General features: G+C 37.6%; 1 protein-coding gene and 1 long non-coding RNA gene across 2 annotated transcripts; one reads left to right on the top strand and one right to left on the bottom strand.

Moving 5' to 3' along the window:
* Nucleotides 1-1516: 1516 nt before the first annotated feature.
* Nucleotides 1517-13140, top strand: slc25a38a (solute carrier family 25 member 38a). The gene is made up of 9 exons (XM_007229807.4): nucleotides 1517-1591; nucleotides 1724-1947; nucleotides 4503-4592; nucleotides 7000-7124; nucleotides 8287-8371; nucleotides 8768-8947; nucleotides 9790-9958; nucleotides 10631-10797; nucleotides 11439-13140. The coding sequence occupies exons 3-9, from the start codon at nucleotides 4578-4580 to the stop codon at nucleotides 11559-11561; spliced, it is 864 nt and encodes a 287-aa protein (XP_007229869.3). The 5' UTR covers nucleotides 1517-1591; nucleotides 1724-1947; nucleotides 4503-4577; the 3' UTR covers nucleotides 11562-13140.
* Nucleotides 13141-13397: 257 nt separating this feature from the next.
* Nucleotides 13398-16516, bottom strand: LOC125799448 (uncharacterized). Its single transcript, XR_007438412.1, has 2 exons — nucleotides 15803-16516; nucleotides 13398-14789 (listed from the first exon to the last, which is right to left on the bottom strand). It is a non-coding gene; the product is annotated as an uncharacterized LOC125799448 (long non-coding RNA).
* Nucleotides 16517-18486: the final 1970 nt, after the last annotated feature.

Consider the following 18486-nt stretch of genomic DNA (forward strand, 5'->3'; position numbering starts at 1 on the left):
GGAAAAGTGAGGAATGTAAAAAAAATGTAAGTAAGGGATTAATTGCATGTTTAAATAACCATGAAATAAAAACAAGGTTGACTGAAAAACACTGAAATATAACTTTATATAAGTCTTTTTTGTACTTACTTCTTATTCATAACTACTACTTTAATTAAATTGAAGCGAATTATGGAGGCATGGAGAACAATTTTAATCATGTTTTTGTTTGCTTTTTATTCTTATATTGCATTAATTATTAACATATTCTAAAAACACAAAGAGATCTAGGGAACATGCCAATTATTCTGCCAGTGCTTTTGGGAAAGTAGTGAGTAATTAAAAGGCTGTTTCAAGTTCCCTTAACAGTGCACTTTTATGTTTATTTGATAGTTATTTGAAATAATTTTAGCTAATAGAAAATCAGTAATGTTCCCTAAGGTGGACTGAATTTCAGTTTAGTAAAACTTGTATATTATCCTCAGTTTGTAATTTGTTTTGCGTTTTTTCCCTTAAAAGGTCTTTAAAGTCATTCAATTTGAAAATGTCTATTTGAAGGTAAAGAACACTGCACTGACCTGTGGGATATGTGGGCGGGTCTCCTGTATCCTCTGTGATTCTTGTGATTTTATTGTCTGACAAGAACAATTCTAGCCAGATGCTGTCGGTCACTATTATCATGCCTTTTATGGTGTATGCCTGTTAAACCTTTTCACAAGTGTGCCAAATGTGCTTTTTCTTTTTTTTTAAGGATTTTTTAAAAAGAGTAAAGCAGTACTGAATTAGGACCTGAGGAGCCCACAAGTCGAAATCACTGATTAGGAGAAAATCCAAACAACTCCGCTAGGACAGTCAGTGTATCGTTTATCAGTGCCGTTTTCTGATTGTTTCAGTAGAAATACAAATTTTAAAAATGTGGAAAACTTAATTATTTCTATTTTTCTTCATTTGGTATAATAAAAAAGAAGTGGCGTTTCACTCTTTTTCAAATGTTTGTTTTTTATTTTTGACCTAATAATCTGAAGTTTATATTTTAATCAATTATCTGATTCTCTTCCCCAGTCTGTATAATCCAACATACATAAAATGGACAGTTATAGAATTAAGTAAAGATTAATAAATTTTTAGTCTTTAAACATTCAGACTGTGAGGGGCAGAAAACCCCATTGTTTACACCACATTTCTAAATATTACACCACATGTGGAAAAACATTTTTACCTAATTTTCTGTTTTTGCTTTTTAGCCTGAAACGGTTGGAGGATTGAACTGACACGGTGCTCTGACCCCAGACCTTTTAAAAGCTCTGGACTCTTCTTAGAATCAGTTTCTGAATAACTTTGACAGACTGTATGTAAATATATTCCATTTTTCCTGCGCTGTGGTTTCAGTGAGTGGATCTCAGCGGTGTGGCCGCCGGGTGGCGCTGTGCTGAACCTCAGCTGGACCCAGTCGGTTTAAACCGGTTCTGAGCGGATCCGCGGGGCGCGTGTCTCTCCGAGTCCCGGGTCCGCTGACTCGGACTGAACCTGATCAGAGATCAGAGTTTAAACCGAGACCTGCTCTCCGCTCTTTCTGTTTTGGCGGAAAAGTGTCTGTCAGTGCTGTGCGGAGGTCAGTAAATAGACTTCATTCTTCAGTTTTATTTCAGTTTAAAGTGTAAATGATCAGATATTAAACACAGCAGGGCTGATTTAACTCTGTAAACCCGCTCTGCTCCTCTCTCACTGCATCTCACTGATGCAGCACGAGGCGTCTGCAGATAACCAATCAGAACGCGCTGAATCCGCCCACTCTGAGCATGAGCCAATCAGAATCAGCGTGGAGGTCGACCAGAACCTGACTCGACCAATCAGATTCTACCTCCTCGCTTTTAAAGGCAGGAGTTGGAGCTGCTCAGCTGTTCTTGAGCTGCAGATGAAACAGGACTCAGATCATTATTAGATCATCTTCAGATCATCTTCAGACAGGTGAGTGTCCCACAGGCACTGTCATATAACTGTTATTATTTAATACCAGATCCACACCCGTACAAAATTAATAAACACTGCATCTAAATTAACACTTATTCAGACAAATATTAGACTCAGTGATGGAATGTGTTCACTGCACCTAATGAGCTTCTGTCTAAATGCTTAATCATATCAATATTAGAGTCAGTGATGGAATATGTGCACTGAACCTAAATTAGTTTTAAATTTTAAAATGTTTAATCATATACATATTACTTTTATTGATGGCATATACATATTCAGCGTGTTTTACTGATTTTAAGTGTCTTAAATGCTGATGGAGGAGTGATAAAATTGGAATTGACCCAGATTAGGACAGTTAGACCGGTCACATTTTTTTCATTTGAGAACATATTTTTCAGTATTGATAAACAATATTATTGTCTTAAAATAATTTATCCCACTGATATAAGGATGATACAATAGCTTAGTAATGCAATCACACACACACACACACACACATATATAGAACAATACGATTTTAACTATTATTAATAATATTGGAAAAATATATTTTTTAAATATTCTCAAAAAATGAAAATAAAATTGTTGTGACTTATGAGGCTGATTGGTATTAATGGGCTTTCCTTGCTTAAAAAAAAACATTACCCGCACGCAGCAACAGAGGGAGCTCCTCACACTGCAGACTGTTCTCATGTGAGGTAACTAGGCTGGAGGCGAAGCGAGGCAGAGCGAGGTCCACAGTAATAATCTGATTATTCAATACCAAATTCATAATTAGTTGCAGCTCTACTGTTCAGTCTGTATTGTTGGTACAGTCAAAGGAAATGTTTCATACTGGATACTGTCTGACTGAGTGAAGGTATGCTGCTATTGGGAAGCTGTGAGGTTTGACCGGCCAGCTCAAGAGCGAAGTCACACTTCATCATACGCAATAATGTCATTAATATTTTTTATATTGTGAACGATATTACACCCTGAAATATTGTGCCATATCACCCACTCCTAGCTATCACATCAGGGTACTACTTTTATGCTGTTTTTCGCAAGAGAAAAAATCACACTGTTCTCATTTCCCATGATATATCTACTAGAGACATATTACATCTGTCTAGTATAATTTATTTTACTTTAATTCTGGATATATGGAGATATTTGGAGTGTATTATTAATACCATGTCAATCTGGATCATTCTGTTACAAATCTGAAAAAAAAAAATATTATCTCAGTTAGTGGTGTGCAATATGTATGCAATAATCAAATTTAATTTTCATTTTGTTGCAGTAGTGTATTCTTGAAATAAGTTTTTGAATTCAGTGTTTTGTCATATTGCGAAGAGTATCAATATCGCGAGAATACCATGAAATATTGTGATATTATTTTAGGGCTATATCGCCCACCCCTAACATACACACACAGTCATTCACACACACAACACATAAAACACACATATACACACTGACACAGCACCACACACACACACACACACACACACATACATACTCTACAGTGTGCAGTTCAGGATTAAGCAACACTGCATTAGTCAGTTGAAATTCTCTCCATATCACAGTAACCTGAGGAAAGCTGCTCTGTAATCAGTTTAATCAGTTTAATCAGTTCACTAGAGCAGCATTTCTCAACCACAGTGTGTCCTGCTCTAAACATTTTATTTCCCAACCCATCTGATTCAAATTCTCATTCTCGTGTGACTGATTTATGGTTTAAATGAAAGTAATTTGCCTTTAAATTGACCTCAAACACAGAAATATCCACAGATGTGAAAACTTCCAACATTATATTAATAATATATATGGAGCAGATAAACCAATACTATCCACATTATTTTTCTCTCAGTTTTTTGTTATTTTATTATTATTATTTGAATTATATTTTAATAGCCTAAATGTGACAAACACTGCATTTGGAATCTATTCCATCCTATGACAGCAATAGTGCATTATATTTTGTGTCAGCAAGCAGTCAGTAGTGCAGTATTTCTATAATGGGCAATGATTCAGAGTGCAGCGTTTTTTCGAAAGTGCAATTAAAACATTTTAATTAAACAATTATTTTTGCCTACCCTGCAGTCATAGCAACAAAGCCCATTTTTGCCATTTTGCCATTTTTGTCTAAATTATTTAGTTTGTTGAGTATTTGGTGCATCAATAATTTCAGGGTTATCTACATTTTCTGGTATTGGTTTAGCTTTTGAACTGCATTTTATATGTGGGATGAAAATTATCCAAAAAATGAAGAATTTAATAATAAAAATATATATTAGTACATCATCTCACCATCAAGTAAGTAGTGGTAACTCACACTGAACTGTGATCTGTAGTGTGAGAGTGGTCTATGTGTATTAATGAGCAGAGTCACGTTACTGATTGGTTAATTGGGAGCAGTATGTGCGGTGGCGTTGTGAATTTGGTTGCGTGGGTCACGCTGCTCCCGCTCTGGATCAGGTGACCTCATGTGACATGTCAGTAGTCCTGCATGCGTACAATTAACCTCTGAATGCTCTCTTTTGTTCTGTGTGTTTTGTGTAATACAGATTCAGAACCCTGAACTGGATCAGACCCGAGACAGTGTTAACACACATATCAGCATCTTCATCCACAGCACAAGCATGGAGTTGTCTCTGGTGAGTACTGGTGAGAGCTTCTTCAACACAGTAAAGTCAGGTCCGTATATTTGGACAGGGAACAATATATTTTGCCTGGATTTATAGACCGAAAAGTAATGAGACAAACTAACATGTTAATAAACAGAGGGGCTGTATATTGCTTCTGACTTCCTTAATTAGGTTTAGCTCATTTACCATTCATAATTTGATTCAATTTCTGATTTGATATCTAGTAATTTATTCATATCAGGGCATGTACAATGTGTTTCACTTTAAACATTTTATTTCTTAGCCGATCCAGATCACAGTCTCATCCATGCAGTGACGGCTGTTTAAACTGATTTATACTGTAAATAAATAACTTTTTTTTGTTCTTTTGTCTATTTAGTTAATTCCAGTATCTTCTCTAACTGTAGATTCATTCGGACAGAGAGGCACAATTTGGCACAACACCTGGATATGTCTGAATTAGACACGCGGCCAATTATAGGAAGTAGCAGCCCATGTAGCTGATGATGAAGTTTTTACTTTTAGATTATGGTTTATTTATAGTCTGTTTGAGATAGAAAAAGTATAACTCTGCCTCTTCGCATACCGCGCAGCTCTGCTGTAGTTTCTCTGAAAAGCCGGACTCGAGCAAGTTCTAGAAGGCTAATGCTGCTGCTCCTGTTGTTGTGGGTTTTGTTTACTTTCGGTTTCTTGTGTTTACACCATTCACCAATCGCCTTACAAGAGAATTGGGTCGGTTCCTGAATAAATGTCCAGGAAACGGGTCCGGCCATGCCAACACTTTAGTTTCCATCCTCCTTTCTGTTTTTTGCGTGGCTGGAAGCTGTGAAACAAATTCCGTTGCCATAGCAGTGTTTAAAAGGGAGGAGACAGACAGACTAGCAGGCAGAGAGACAGGTGGGCATTTAGAAAAGTGGAGAGACCAGCAAGTAATGACGGAGACCATGAACACCTGATCTAAAGCAGTGACCCAAAATCTTATTTACACAACCTATCAGATCAGAAAACATGATACAGTAAACAATATAAATCTATATACACTGTGTTTCAGGTGTCTTGGGACACAGAATTAGTATCGTGTTGCATGACTTTTGACATGTTCATTGGAACCAAAAGAATGCTCTCCTTTGGATGTGATGTCGCTTATCTTTTCATACGGACAGTTCTGGCCAGATGACGGCAGTCACCATCATAAAAAATGTGAAGCTTCTCATTCTAAATCCCATGGCTCATGTCACCTGAGCACGCTGGCCAGTGTTCAACTTCACTTACAAGATAACATCTCACAACTTATACAGGTGTGGGCATTCCCAAGCCCTTCCCTGAGGTAACACTTTATGATCAGTTTACATACTGCTGTCCCATGACTTTTGGCATGACTGTCAGTGTAGTACTCAATAGAGTGGAACCTTTTGTTACTTATAAGAATCATATAGTAAAGGTGCTCCACCAATTAAGAGAACTATACAACCAGAGAACCTAGAACCATTCAGATATAGTTTTTTTTTGTCAGGGTTTTATAGGGAACCTTTAGTGCTTTTTGTATAAGTTTTGTTTATGATGTTTGCTTTGTCCCTGTATTTACAGGTAATGTTCATACAGTGTCAAAACTCACATAATTCTTTAAAGTCTTTTAGAGACCACTGAAGGGTGATCACTGACATAGTTTGAGGAGACATCTTGCTAGTATATAGTAGGGTGTTTTAGGGGTTCTTTAGTTTGAAACTATGGAGGAAACCCTAAAGATGATTTGAGGAATATTTGAGGAAGTTTTAGGGGTTCCTTCACATCTGGAGAACCCCCAAAAAGTTTCTCTTTTTCTCTACTTTTAACAATTTTTTTTATTTTGAACAGTGTAGCTCCAGTCCAAACCTAAATCCAACTTCAGTCTCTACACGTTTCACTAGCTCCAATGATTTTAGGTAAACTGGTGCTTTTTTCGCCCACAGAAATCTCTGTGAGTTTTTATTTCGACTGTTGGTTATGTGTTCACTCCTGCGTAGTGAGGAGCGTGAGGAGCATGGTGGGATTGTAGTGTGTGTGTTTGTTTGAACACGTTGTGCCTGTGCGTCACTCCTTGCTCACACAGAAGCGTAACTATTGGTCTATTGGTCCACCCTCCTCAGCCCCTCCCCCTCTCTGTCACTGATTGTTCAGTTTACGGTAAACCTAACTCACATTATTCCTGTGTGACAGAGTTTCAGTCTAACAGTTTGCATTTAGAAACGAGTCTTATGTCCCTGAACTATTAGTCAGTGTGAGCAGGGTGATACGGTAGTTTATATAAACATGTACATCATAGAGTATACCTATTGTAGGTACACAGTGTGTAAGTGTGTATGTATTAGCAATACCATAGCAGTTATGTATGTTTCAAGTGTATTTAACCCACTGTATGTGTGTGTTATTGAAACAGGCTCATCCTGCAGTTAAAGCCTTCATGTGCGGTTCTCTGAGCGGAACCTGCTCCACTTTACTCTTCCAGCCTCTGGACCTGGTCAAGACCCGCCTGCAGACCCTGCAGAACAGTGTGCAGCCTGGGTGAGAACTAAAGCACATACACACCTACCAAAAAATACAGAAACCAAGCAGAAACCATGTATATATGCAGTGGTTCCCCTTCATGATTTTTGGATTTTTTTGAAAGTGTGTCACTCTTCAATGTATCAGGTCATTAAACAAATTTGAATATTAGTTAAAGACAACACAAGTAAACACAAATTGTAGTTTTGCTTCACAGCGCTGTGGAGAAATTTTGTTCCACTCATCTTTGCAGAATTGTTGTGATTCAGCCAACTTGAAGGGTTTTCAAGCAAGAACTGCCTTTTTAAGATCATGCCACAGCATCTCAATCGGATTTAGGTCAAGACTTCATAGTATTTACTTTGTTTTTATTTAGCCATTCAGAGGTGGACTTGATGGCGTGTTTTGGATCATTGTCCTGCTGCAGAACCCAAGTTTATTTCAGCTTGAGGTCACAAACAGATGGCTGGGCATTCTCCTTCAGGACTTTTTTGTAGACAGTGAATTCATGTTTCCAGCAGCAAAACATACTCTCCAACTAGCACCACCATATTTTACTCTAGGCATGTTTTTCTTTTCTGAAACACGTGTTAATTTTATTCCAGATGTAACGGGACACACACCTTCCAAAAAGTTAAACTTTTGTATTAATCAGTCCACAGAGTATTTTTCTGAATTTTTTGAGGATCAAGATGTTTCCTGGCAAAATTGAAACAATCCTTAATGTTCTTTTCGCTCAGCAGTGGTTTTTATGTTGGCCCTCTGCCATGCAGGCCTTCTTTGCCCAGACTCTTTCTTACGGTGGTGTCACGAACGTTGACCTTAACGGAATTTTGTTGTAGGGTTTTTCTGACCTCTTAGATGAGTAGTCTCTGTGCCCTTGTTGTATTTTTGGTTGTATATTCTTCCTTAATAAGAACCTTCATTTAAAGAAATGCATTTTGGGTTGACTTGTGTTGTCTTTGAATAATATTTAAATTAGTTTGATGATCTGAAACATTTAAGAATGACATGCAAAATAAAATAAGAAATCATGAAGGGGGCAAAAACTTTATACACCGCTGTGTTCCCTGTAATGATGGAGCTCTGTCCAGTACTTCACACATCACACATTTTACTAAAGATGATGGTCAGGTGTGAAGGGGGAGGAGTCATTTGGATTCTCTTTGGTTCCTTTCAGTTCAGGAAGGGTTGGGATGGTGACGGTTATCCTCAGTGTGGTGAAGACAGAGAAGCTGCTTGGACTGTGGAAGGGGGTTTCACCGGTGAGTATCAAACACACACACACACACAACACACTCGTATTTATAATACAATCATATTTAACATCTATAGTTTCTCCCAAAAGTAAGAACATATTTTATTAACTTGTTTCAACACTGTAGAAATAAAACCTGGATATGATATACAGTAGTCAGTGTACCGCTTGTATAGCAGTATAGATTTGCTGTCTTCTGTAAACTCTTTAAGGATGTGAGAAACAGAATTATTGCTCTCCACAAACATGGCTACGCAATAAGAAGTATATCATAAAAATATATAATAAAATATTTGCAGAAATATGAGGAGTGTACCTACTTTTATGATATACTGTGTATAATATGCAGTCTGTTTGATCTTTCTCTTTTCTGTCATCCCCTCACCCTCACCACACACCCCAGTCGTTTGTGCGCTGTATCCCAGGAGTAGGGATCTACTTCAGCACCTACTTCAGCCTGAAGCAGCACTTCTTCAGCGACAGGTCTCCAGCCCCCGTGGAGGCCGTGCTGCTTGGGGCCGGGTCCCGGAGCGTGGCAGGCGTGTGTATGCTGCCAGTCACTGTCATCAAAACACGCTTCGAGGTGAGTGTGTGTGTGTGTGGTGCCCACCTCACACATTTTCTTGTATTTTATTTCCACTAATTGTATATTTTGCCTTTTTTATATTAAAAAGAAAAAGGATGCATTTAAACCAAAACATTTAGCTGAAACTGAAACCAAACAACTGAAAGACTGAGAGCAGAATACCAACCACGTTTTTCATAATAATGTTTTTTTTTAATTAAATAGTCTAAATGTATTTTTCTCCTTTGCTTTTCTTAATATCCCAGCCAGTTGCCATTTGATTGAATCATAAAAAATATAATTGTTTCGTTAAGATATTGAATTAAATAGTATTCAACATAAGCATAAGGTAAAGGACCTATTTATTAAATAAATACGTTTCTAGAACTGTATTTGCATGTCTAGGAGCTGCTCTATTTACTGGACAGTGTGTGAATAGAACCGAATCAGCCGTTCATACTGACTCAGAAGCAGAAGACTGTAAACATTATCAGTGCTGAGTAATTACTGTTCTACCAGTGGCACGCTATTTATGCAAAGGGCACAACCTCATCTTATCTGGTGGACAAAGGACTTTTTATCATAAACTGATACTACAGACGGCATGTCTGTGTCAACGGCTATTGATATTTGACCCAGACAAATATAAAAACTTAATATATAATTTAATATATAGACATCAAATTTACAAATTTGAAGTTTTTGCACTGGTGGCATTGTGAGATACAGCGAGTTAAAGCAAGTGGGCAGGAAATGAAATTTAAAGAGTTAAATTGGTGAAAGGGGGGCGATTTAAATTTTCATAACTGATAGTGAACTGATAGTCAGGGGTACTAAATGTATTTTCATGTGTGTTTCAGAGTGGTCGCTATAACTACGGCAGTGTGATGGAGGCTCTGCGGAGTGTGTGTCGGACCGAGGGGGCGAGGGGGCTGTTCTCTGGCCTGACCGCGACCCTGCTCCGGGACGCACCCTTCTCCGGCATCTACGTCATGTTCTACAGCCAGGCCAAGAGCACGCTGCCGAACGGTCAGTATACAGATACGGTATACAGATTGGGTGAAAATTAATTAATAAAAAAAACAATGGCCATCAGTGGGCCCTAATCATTGCATGGGCCCCAAGGCTGCAGCCTAGGTCTTTTTTTTACTATTAATTTAAATAAAAACTACTAGAATAATGTCACGATATATAAGATATTTTTGCAATAACTAAAATATTGGTTATATGACCAAACATTTATACTTTGTGTATAGTACTGTAACAGATTAAATATTAAAGTTATATTCAGTATAAATGTATTAGTTTCATAGTCTGTATAAACAAATCATTTTTTGCCTATTTTGTAAACAGTAAACCAAAACTTGATTTAGTAGAAAAAAATAGTGAATTTCTTTTTTTTACAAAAATAGAGTGAATGCTTATAAACAGAATATAGTCAAAAATATTTGCTATATTATTAGGTACAATACAGTGGTGCACCCCTACTTTCAGTCATTTTTTTATTTAGTGTATTAGTGTTCCCAATGGGTATAAAGCGATCCCACAGTGAGACAGGTACTGTCTAGTTTACTTCAGGCTATGGCTGGCGCAACAGCATTACGTAAGGTCTGTACGCAGCTCTACTGCAGCCGTCGCATATCTGTTGCTGATATTCTGCACCAGTGACGTCTTTAACTCTCTCTCTTTCTCTCTCTGCAGAGATAAGCCAGTCAGGCTATGCCCCCTTGGCGAACTTCAGCTGTGGAGTTGTGTCTGGTGTTCTGGCCTCTCTGGTCACTCAGCCTGCAGACGTAGTTAAAACTCAGGTCCAGGTGAACCCCCATCTCTTCAGGAGGACCTGGGATGCAGTCCACTACATCTACATGGTAATTTACGACTCTCGTCAGCTACAGCATCATTAATGTACAGTAGTTTCTGGACTCTACTATTTCACCCCTACCCTGATAAGACTCCCCAGTTTTATCTCTATGGAGCACATGTTCTTCTGAGAATGTGGTTTCAGCCTTCTCTTAATGCCGGTGCATTTCAAAAAGTATTGTTGCTATACTTATTCACCAAACACAAAGGTGAAAGTGGTATTAGTTTATATAGTAACTCTGTATCAGCTAATACTCACAATGAGCTGTTGAAATCACAGCAAAATTTAGTTGTTATGGCTTTTATTAATTTTTATTTTTTGTTTATATCATTTTTATAACTGGGCCTTGTACTGGACGTTTATGAGATAAAGTTCTGATTAGATTGTTTGTCTGCTGTTGTTTGTTTGTTCTTCTATCCCTCACAGCATTTTGCTCCTCCTGTGTTATTTGGGTCAGGTTGAACTTTGTGTTGTCTGCATAGATCCTGTCTCAAGATTGTTCTGTTCTCAGCTCAGGGTTACTTTAGCACATCTTTAAGCAATAGTTGATCTATTAACGCTCTTTGACTTCCAGTCTGGTCCACTGAAGTTCACGCCTTCATTCATTTTCAGTCTGTGTGTTAAAGTCAGTGTGTTTTTGTGTTTTAGGAGCACGGAGCGGTGGGGTTTTTCCGTGGCGCTGTGCCGCGCTCACTGCGGAGAACGATGATGGCGGCGATGGCCTGGACCATTTACGAGCAGCTCATGGCTCAGCTGGGCCTCAAATCATGATCCAGATGACGGGACTGAGAAATGGAAAGAATTCTTGGATGAAAGGGAAGAAAAAAAGAAGACAGCAGAGAAAGAGTGGAGCAAAGGATGGGCTGGGAAAGTATTAGGAAGGTAGTGAATGGAGAGACTTTGCTACAGGGACATTGAGCCTGCTGTATCAGAGAAAATGGAGTCAGAAAGAGAGCTGTTTCCTTTTAGAGAGGTGTGTTCACACTGGAGGAAAAGAACCAGATCAATGGACTGGTTGTTTACGCACAGCATATTCCAGTAGTAGAGCTGGACACAGAATCAAATGCTGATTCCCACTCAGAAATGGGTGTGTATAAATCAATTTGAGGACACTGCACTGTTTACAAATGATTCAGTATATATTTCAAAAAGTGAAATATATATATATACAAGAAATACAAGCATTTTTCAAGCATTTTGTACCTCAGGTCAATGCATAAGAAGAGTCGGGACCATGTATGTAGCATAGAAAGTGATCATCCCTAAAAAAGTGTGCAATTGATTGAGTTTAAGAACACATTAACTACCTACATTCACACAGCAGGTAAATGTGGCCCAAATCCCATTTTTGACTTTTTGACCTTTTTTTTTACCCATATCTTACACTGGGCTGAATATTCTGCACTGTCTAACTGATGCTCATTCTCTAAACATAATTACTTCACAGAGCTCTGAATGAGTTCAGGCTGCAGTGGCTTATCACTGAGAAATCACTCAAGCCTCACTGAAAACATAGCAGGTTATTTAGCTGTTTCTAAAAACTTAATTTAGTCCTGTGACTGCTTTCAGTGCTTTCATTCTGAACTCTGAGCCATTTGATTAATATTAAAACAGAGACATCAGTCTATTAAAGTTCTATTACCTCATTATCCCACTACTGAACTCTCTCTTACTTCTGCAGTCCATTTTCAATTCTAATCGCTGTCTTTTTCCTTCTCATAGACAAAACAAATTAGATCTTGCTGTTCAGACAGAGTCATATTGCTGCAAATTGGATTGCATCGGATTTCAGTACCACATATTAATTAAAAATGTCTAAATAAATGTGGTTTTGCCGTTCACACTGCCATACAAACGTCACATCAGTGTCCTATATGACATTAAAGATGAGATTCACATCAGGTCCACATTTATCTGCTGTGTAAAGGTAGCCTTGGATTGTTCTCTTTAGTTTCAGACCATTTTATTTGAGTCGTAAGGATGTCTGTGGCACAGAAACTGATCATACTTGTGTTAAATGGATGATATGTGTATTCTCACTATTCTCATTATGTGTGTCACTTGCTACATATCTTGTTCAACTAAAAAAAACTTTATGAAGAACCTTTATGACTTTCTGCTGCATGACGTTCTTTGCACGTAAACTGTGGACGTTTCAGGAAAATGTGTGTTTCTAACACCCGATTCTTTTGGACTGTGCATTATTAATAGCACCTTCTCACAATGTTCTAACTTTTGTATTTTTTGGCTGTGTACATAATAATATTAATGTTTTAATACTTGTGATTGACTGTAAAATCCTTAAAAGAAAAATCTTTTTGCAAAAAATAAAATTAATATATGTAACAGACTGCTGTATATGATTGGTATTGCTCCAAGGGTTTGGCAGACTTTAAATCATTTATTGTTGCCAAATTTACCATAGAAAATCTCATTCATTCATTACACAAATGGACTAAATTGTTTACAAAATACTTTATTTTTAATAATTAAAAAGAAAATCTGAAGCACCAAGAAGTTGATAGATGATAGAATGAAGTGAATATTTATCTGTGTGAATGTAATGATAATGATAATGATAATGTAATGATGTAAGTGATCACAGTATTAGAGTGAAATAATTAGTTTATTGGGGAAAAACTGCTGTAATTAAAAGAAGACTCTGGTTGCCTGTTGGAGCTTCTATCCTGGATGCAATATAAGATAAGGTTGAACATGGCAAAACATGAAAGTTTTGAAATCTGGTGGAGACATTCTGGGAAAACCCTTGCTGTGTGTTTTTTCTCTCTCCCCGCATAATTCAGTTTTCTCTCTTACAGTTTTTTCAATCGCTAACATGCTCTTGTCCAATCTGCATTCACAAAATGTGCATTCAGTTAGCATGTTTTAATATGCTTACATTTTATTAACAAACAATATTACCCACTAAGACAATTCTGGATCTTTCTGATGTTATTCACATTTGCTTGAATACAGCATGCCAAAATTAAATACATTTCAATACTTTTTAATACGTTTCAAACCTAAAAACAGCATATAACTACTGATTCTGCAACAATGGCAGGTGTAAAGCTACTAAAACTAATACACAATCTTGACAGTATATGCAGATTATAGTTTACAGTTACAACTGCTAAGAAGTGTTTGCCAGTACATTACATACATTTTGCAAAATAATAACAGCAAAAACTGTTTTTTTTTTTTTTTACTTTAGTGTCAAATGTGTGCCTCTTTGGCAATTGGTTGTTAATCAATATAAATATTGATTGATATTTATTATATAGAACTATAGAGTAGACTAAAAATGGTCTATGGCACTCATTCAGCAAAAAGACTGTAGGGGCATAAAATGTTGCCAAACTCTACAAAGTGTATTTAAAACTTTAGCCTTAGTCCCACATGCGCAAAATTAAAAAACACAAATACAAAAATAGTTCTTCTGCTTCTTTGGACATCACCATTTGTTCTTACTCTTTTCCCTCTTGCATTGACTTTTATTTTTTATTCTATTTTTAACTGTTTTATTGACAATTTTTACATACTACATAAGGGAAATTCATCAAAACATTAACATTAATATTCATCATTTACACACTTCATTATGTAAAATTTAAGGAGTCCCATAGCACCTGATTTTTAAATATGGTGTTCATAGTTATTGTTTTATATATAGTCTTTATATAGTCTTATCTGGAACAAACTGTTCGTTAATAGTCATTCTTGTCCTATGGAAAACTTTTTTCTATCGTTATTGAACATCAACAATTCATTCAAACAGACCATATCATTTATTTTTGCGTGTCTAAAATCAGAGTGGCTAACAGCAAAAAAACAAGCTACTGCCGCTTGTTTTGGGTTCAGTATCAAATCAATGAACACTTTTCGTTGTGAATAGTTCAGTGTAAATTTAAATGTGCTCTTTTTTAACGATTTGCTGGAGTTATACTCTTCATGTGGATCATTATGACCTCAAGGACCATGATTTTTTTTCCCAGACATCTAGAAAGAAAGCACAAGAAGAAGTAAGTACAAACAAGCGAGATAACTAACTAACCTTAGGGGCTAGCTTAAATTCTCATGCTACAGGGGAGAGAACTAAAGCTAGCGACAAGTTATCTAACCTTAGCAATGAGCTAGCTAAAATACTAATGTTACCGGGGAGAGAACTAAAGCTAGTGACGAGCTAGCTACCTTAGTGACGAGCTGTTTGAGGGCAAATTATGATTGTTTTTTACATTTTAGAATAAAAATGAATATAATTTGAACTTTTATTTTTAAATCTTAATCTGGTCCCGCTCTTGGTCTCTTTTTTCCGGTCTCGGCCTTGACTCAGACTCGACTACTAAAAGTCTTGGTATTAAATCTGACCCGGCTCTAGCGGTCTTGACTACAGCACTACAAAGCAGCTCCATTTAACAAGAGCTCTCACAGGTAATCTTATCTCTATTCTTCTCAGTCAGGTTTACATTTAACAGATTTTAACACATAATTTATTTTAATCAACAGATGAATAAATTGTTTAAACTATTTTTATTCCAATAAACTTTGTTACATATTTGATTATAAATACCTTAAATATCTTTGTCTTTACTGGACTGATTTTTTGACTCATCCAGACATAATTTCTTGTTTCCCTCTCTGCTATTAAAGTTACACTGGCCACACTCAATCCAAACGATATCCTTTTTTATGTGTCGATGTCACTGACAGAACATGGCTATGTATCAGTTTATTAGCTTTACACCTGCTATAGTTGCGGAAATGGTAGTTTTACACTACATTTAAAGATTGGAACTTGAGATATTTAATTTTGGCATTCTGTATTTAAGCAATTGTAAATACGATCAGAAAGATTCTGAATTGTGTTAGTGGGTAATCTAGTTTGTTAATAAAATGTAAAATGTTTAAAACAGGCTTATTGAATGAATATTACTGTCTGAAGCAGCAGCTCTTTATCTGGACGCGTTTTCAGAAGCTGTTTACCCGTCCTGTGCCGTGTCCCCAGCCCTAACCTATCTAATCTGACCCTTGATCTTCACTCAAGGACGAGCACCGACCCCTCCACTGTGTCCCTCTGCTGTTCTTCACCTCCTCCTCCTCCTTCCTCCTCCTGCTGCTGCTCTCCTCTCTCAGCAGCACACACTGCTGAGGGTCCTCAGAGTTTCAGCCTGATCTCTCACATCTTCATATTTATTAAAGAGCTGAAAGTGCTGAAAGTGCTCCGTCACTGTGCACATATGATAAACTGGGCCAGGACGTTCTGTCTGCTCGGTAAACAGGAGTTGCGACAGAGTCCACAGTCTTTTACCCCGAGCTACCATCTCCCACTGTCTTAATATGGTCTTAGTCTTAATATGGACACTCCATCCCGTGTCTTCTTAATATGGGCCACCCGTCCGACACACAGCAGCCAGAGCCCAGTCCCACCATTACAGCTCTAACAGCGCCCTCTAGTGCAGGATCTGATCACTGCAGCAGGAGACTGCATCCAGAAACCCAAAAAGTTTCCTCTACAGATCCTCCTCCTCTCCCCCGTCACTAAAATACTGGATGAGATGAAAAAAAAGCCATTCAAAATCCTCCCTAAAGCGGCTTCCAGCGGAGGATTCACCTGAGTAGAACATTTAGGAGATTTTGGAGTGACATCACTGTGGCCGCACCCACAAAGCACAGAGCAAACTTTTCATTTGCAGCTCATTTTCTCCATCCCTCCTGATCCTCTTCCCACCCTCAACTCCTCCACCTTCTTCCAAACTGTCAGCAATTATATAGTCATCCTTTTAATTGTGTCAATTCTAGATGTTAATTGTAAATTCCTGCACATTGTAGTGAAAATAAAACATTTCTAAAATTTAATGAAATACAATCAAATAAAAGTGGAAGCCTTGTGTCATTTTTTTCATTTCATTTTATTTATCTCTTTTTTATTTGTTCATGAAAAGTGGTGATGTTCTACAGTCATTTTATAAAGCTGTATTGTTTCTACACATACACAATTAAAAAAAATCATAAATAATTAATTGAATAAAAAAAAGTTTGCTCTGTGCTTTGTGGGTGTGGCCACAGTGATGTCACTCCAAAATCTTTAAAACATTTCCTGGGTAGGATACTGTGGTGTATCCTTAGCTGGAAGAAGCCTTAGGGAGGATTTTAAGCGGCTTCTTTCATCTTCTCTGGTATTCAGACAGGCGGCAAGATGAAGCCAGAAAATCAGTTTCCGGATTACAGAGGAGAGGAGGCGGAGGATCCTTTGGGGTTTCCCCATTTAACAGAGTTCCTGGTTCCACAACAGCTGATCGGAGTTTAGTCAATTCTGACTAGATTAAATCCACCTGACCTGCGTTTACAGTTACCCCCATAAATCAACATTTGCAATGAAGTGGTCAACAACCGACTCACTATGGACACCAATAATGAAAAAAGAGCATCTTATTTTACACCCATAGAGCGAGAAATATAGCTTACTGCTATACATGATTACATAATTTAAAATAAGCAGAAGTTATGCTTCACTAGCCGCCAACAAAATACAAATGAATATTGGAAACATAATTTCAAATATTTTAGCAGTGTATTGTAATAGTTGTCTTAATTCAGACCTTTTTTTTTTTTTTTGCTTTTTTTGATTTACATAATATAGGTGTAACCCAAGTGGGGTGAAATGCACATGACAGCAGATACAGATGAAATATAAAAAAAATAGCGCAAAGTGGTATGGCTTGTACATAACTACCTAATGTATATAATATAAAAAACAGACAGCTTTACTGAAATATAAGTTAAAGGTGGGGGTAGTTGTGTTGCTTACCAAAGAATAAGAACAAGGCAATTAACTTTCAGTAAACAAAGAAATCATTTACAAACACAAATTGTAGTCTTGTTTATATACAGTGACTTGCAAAGGTATTCATACCTCTAAAACTTTTTCACATTTTGTCACTTTACAACCACAAACTCAAATGTATTTTATTGAGATTTTAAGTGACAAACCAACACATGATATTTTAGATCTAGAGACATTCTTCTTTGCAAAATAGCTCAAGCTCAGCTAGGTCGGATGGAACAGCAATTTTTTATCTCCTAAACCTGTTTACCCGTCCTGTGCCGTGTCCCCAGCCCTAACCTATCTAATCTGACCCCTGACCTTCACTCAAGGCCGAGAACCGACCCCTCCACTGTGGCCATCTGCTGTTCTTCACCTCCACCTCCTCCTTCCTCCTGCTGCTGCTCTCCTCTCTCAGCAGCACACACTGCTGAGGGTCCTCAGAGTTTCAGCCTGATCTCTCACATCTTCATATTTATTAAAGAGCTGAAAGTGCTGAAAGTGCTCCGTCACTGTGCACATATTATGATCAACTGGGCCGGGACGTTCTGTCTGCTCGGTAAACAGGAGTTGCGACAGAGTCCACAGTCTTTTACCCCGAGTTACATCTCCCACTGTCTTAATATGGTCTTAGTCTTAATATGGACACTCCATCCCGTGTCTTCTTAATATGGGCCACCCGTCCGACACACAGCAGCCAGAGCCCAGTCCCACCATTACATGTCTAACAGCGCCCTCTAGTGCAGGATCTGATCACTGCAGCAGGAGGACACTGCAGGACAGACACTTCACCTCCCCAAAATTGACTCTTTTTTTCCTCTGTGACTTGGAAACTGATTTAGTGACGCTGTCTAACATCTACAACATATAACA

The sequence above is a fragment of the Astyanax mexicanus genome, chromosome 3 (assembly GCF_023375975.1).
Source record: "Astyanax mexicanus isolate ESR-SI-001 chromosome 3, AstMex3_surface, whole genome shotgun sequence".
Classification (NCBI taxonomy): Eukaryota; Metazoa; Chordata; class Actinopteri; order Characiformes; family Acestrorhamphidae; genus Astyanax; species Astyanax mexicanus.

Bases quoted from the DNA above. Each gene is read 5' to 3' on its own strand.
- slc25a38a (XM_007229807.4), top strand. The intron at 7,125-8,286 runs GTGAGAACTAAA...GGTTCCTTTCAG, and splicing joins CAGAACAGTGTGCAGCCTGG to TTCAGGAAGGGTTGGGATGG. The intron at 8,372-8,767 runs GTGAGTATCAAA...CACACACCCCAG, and splicing joins TGTGGAAGGGGGTTTCACCG to TCGTTTGTGCGCTGTATCCC.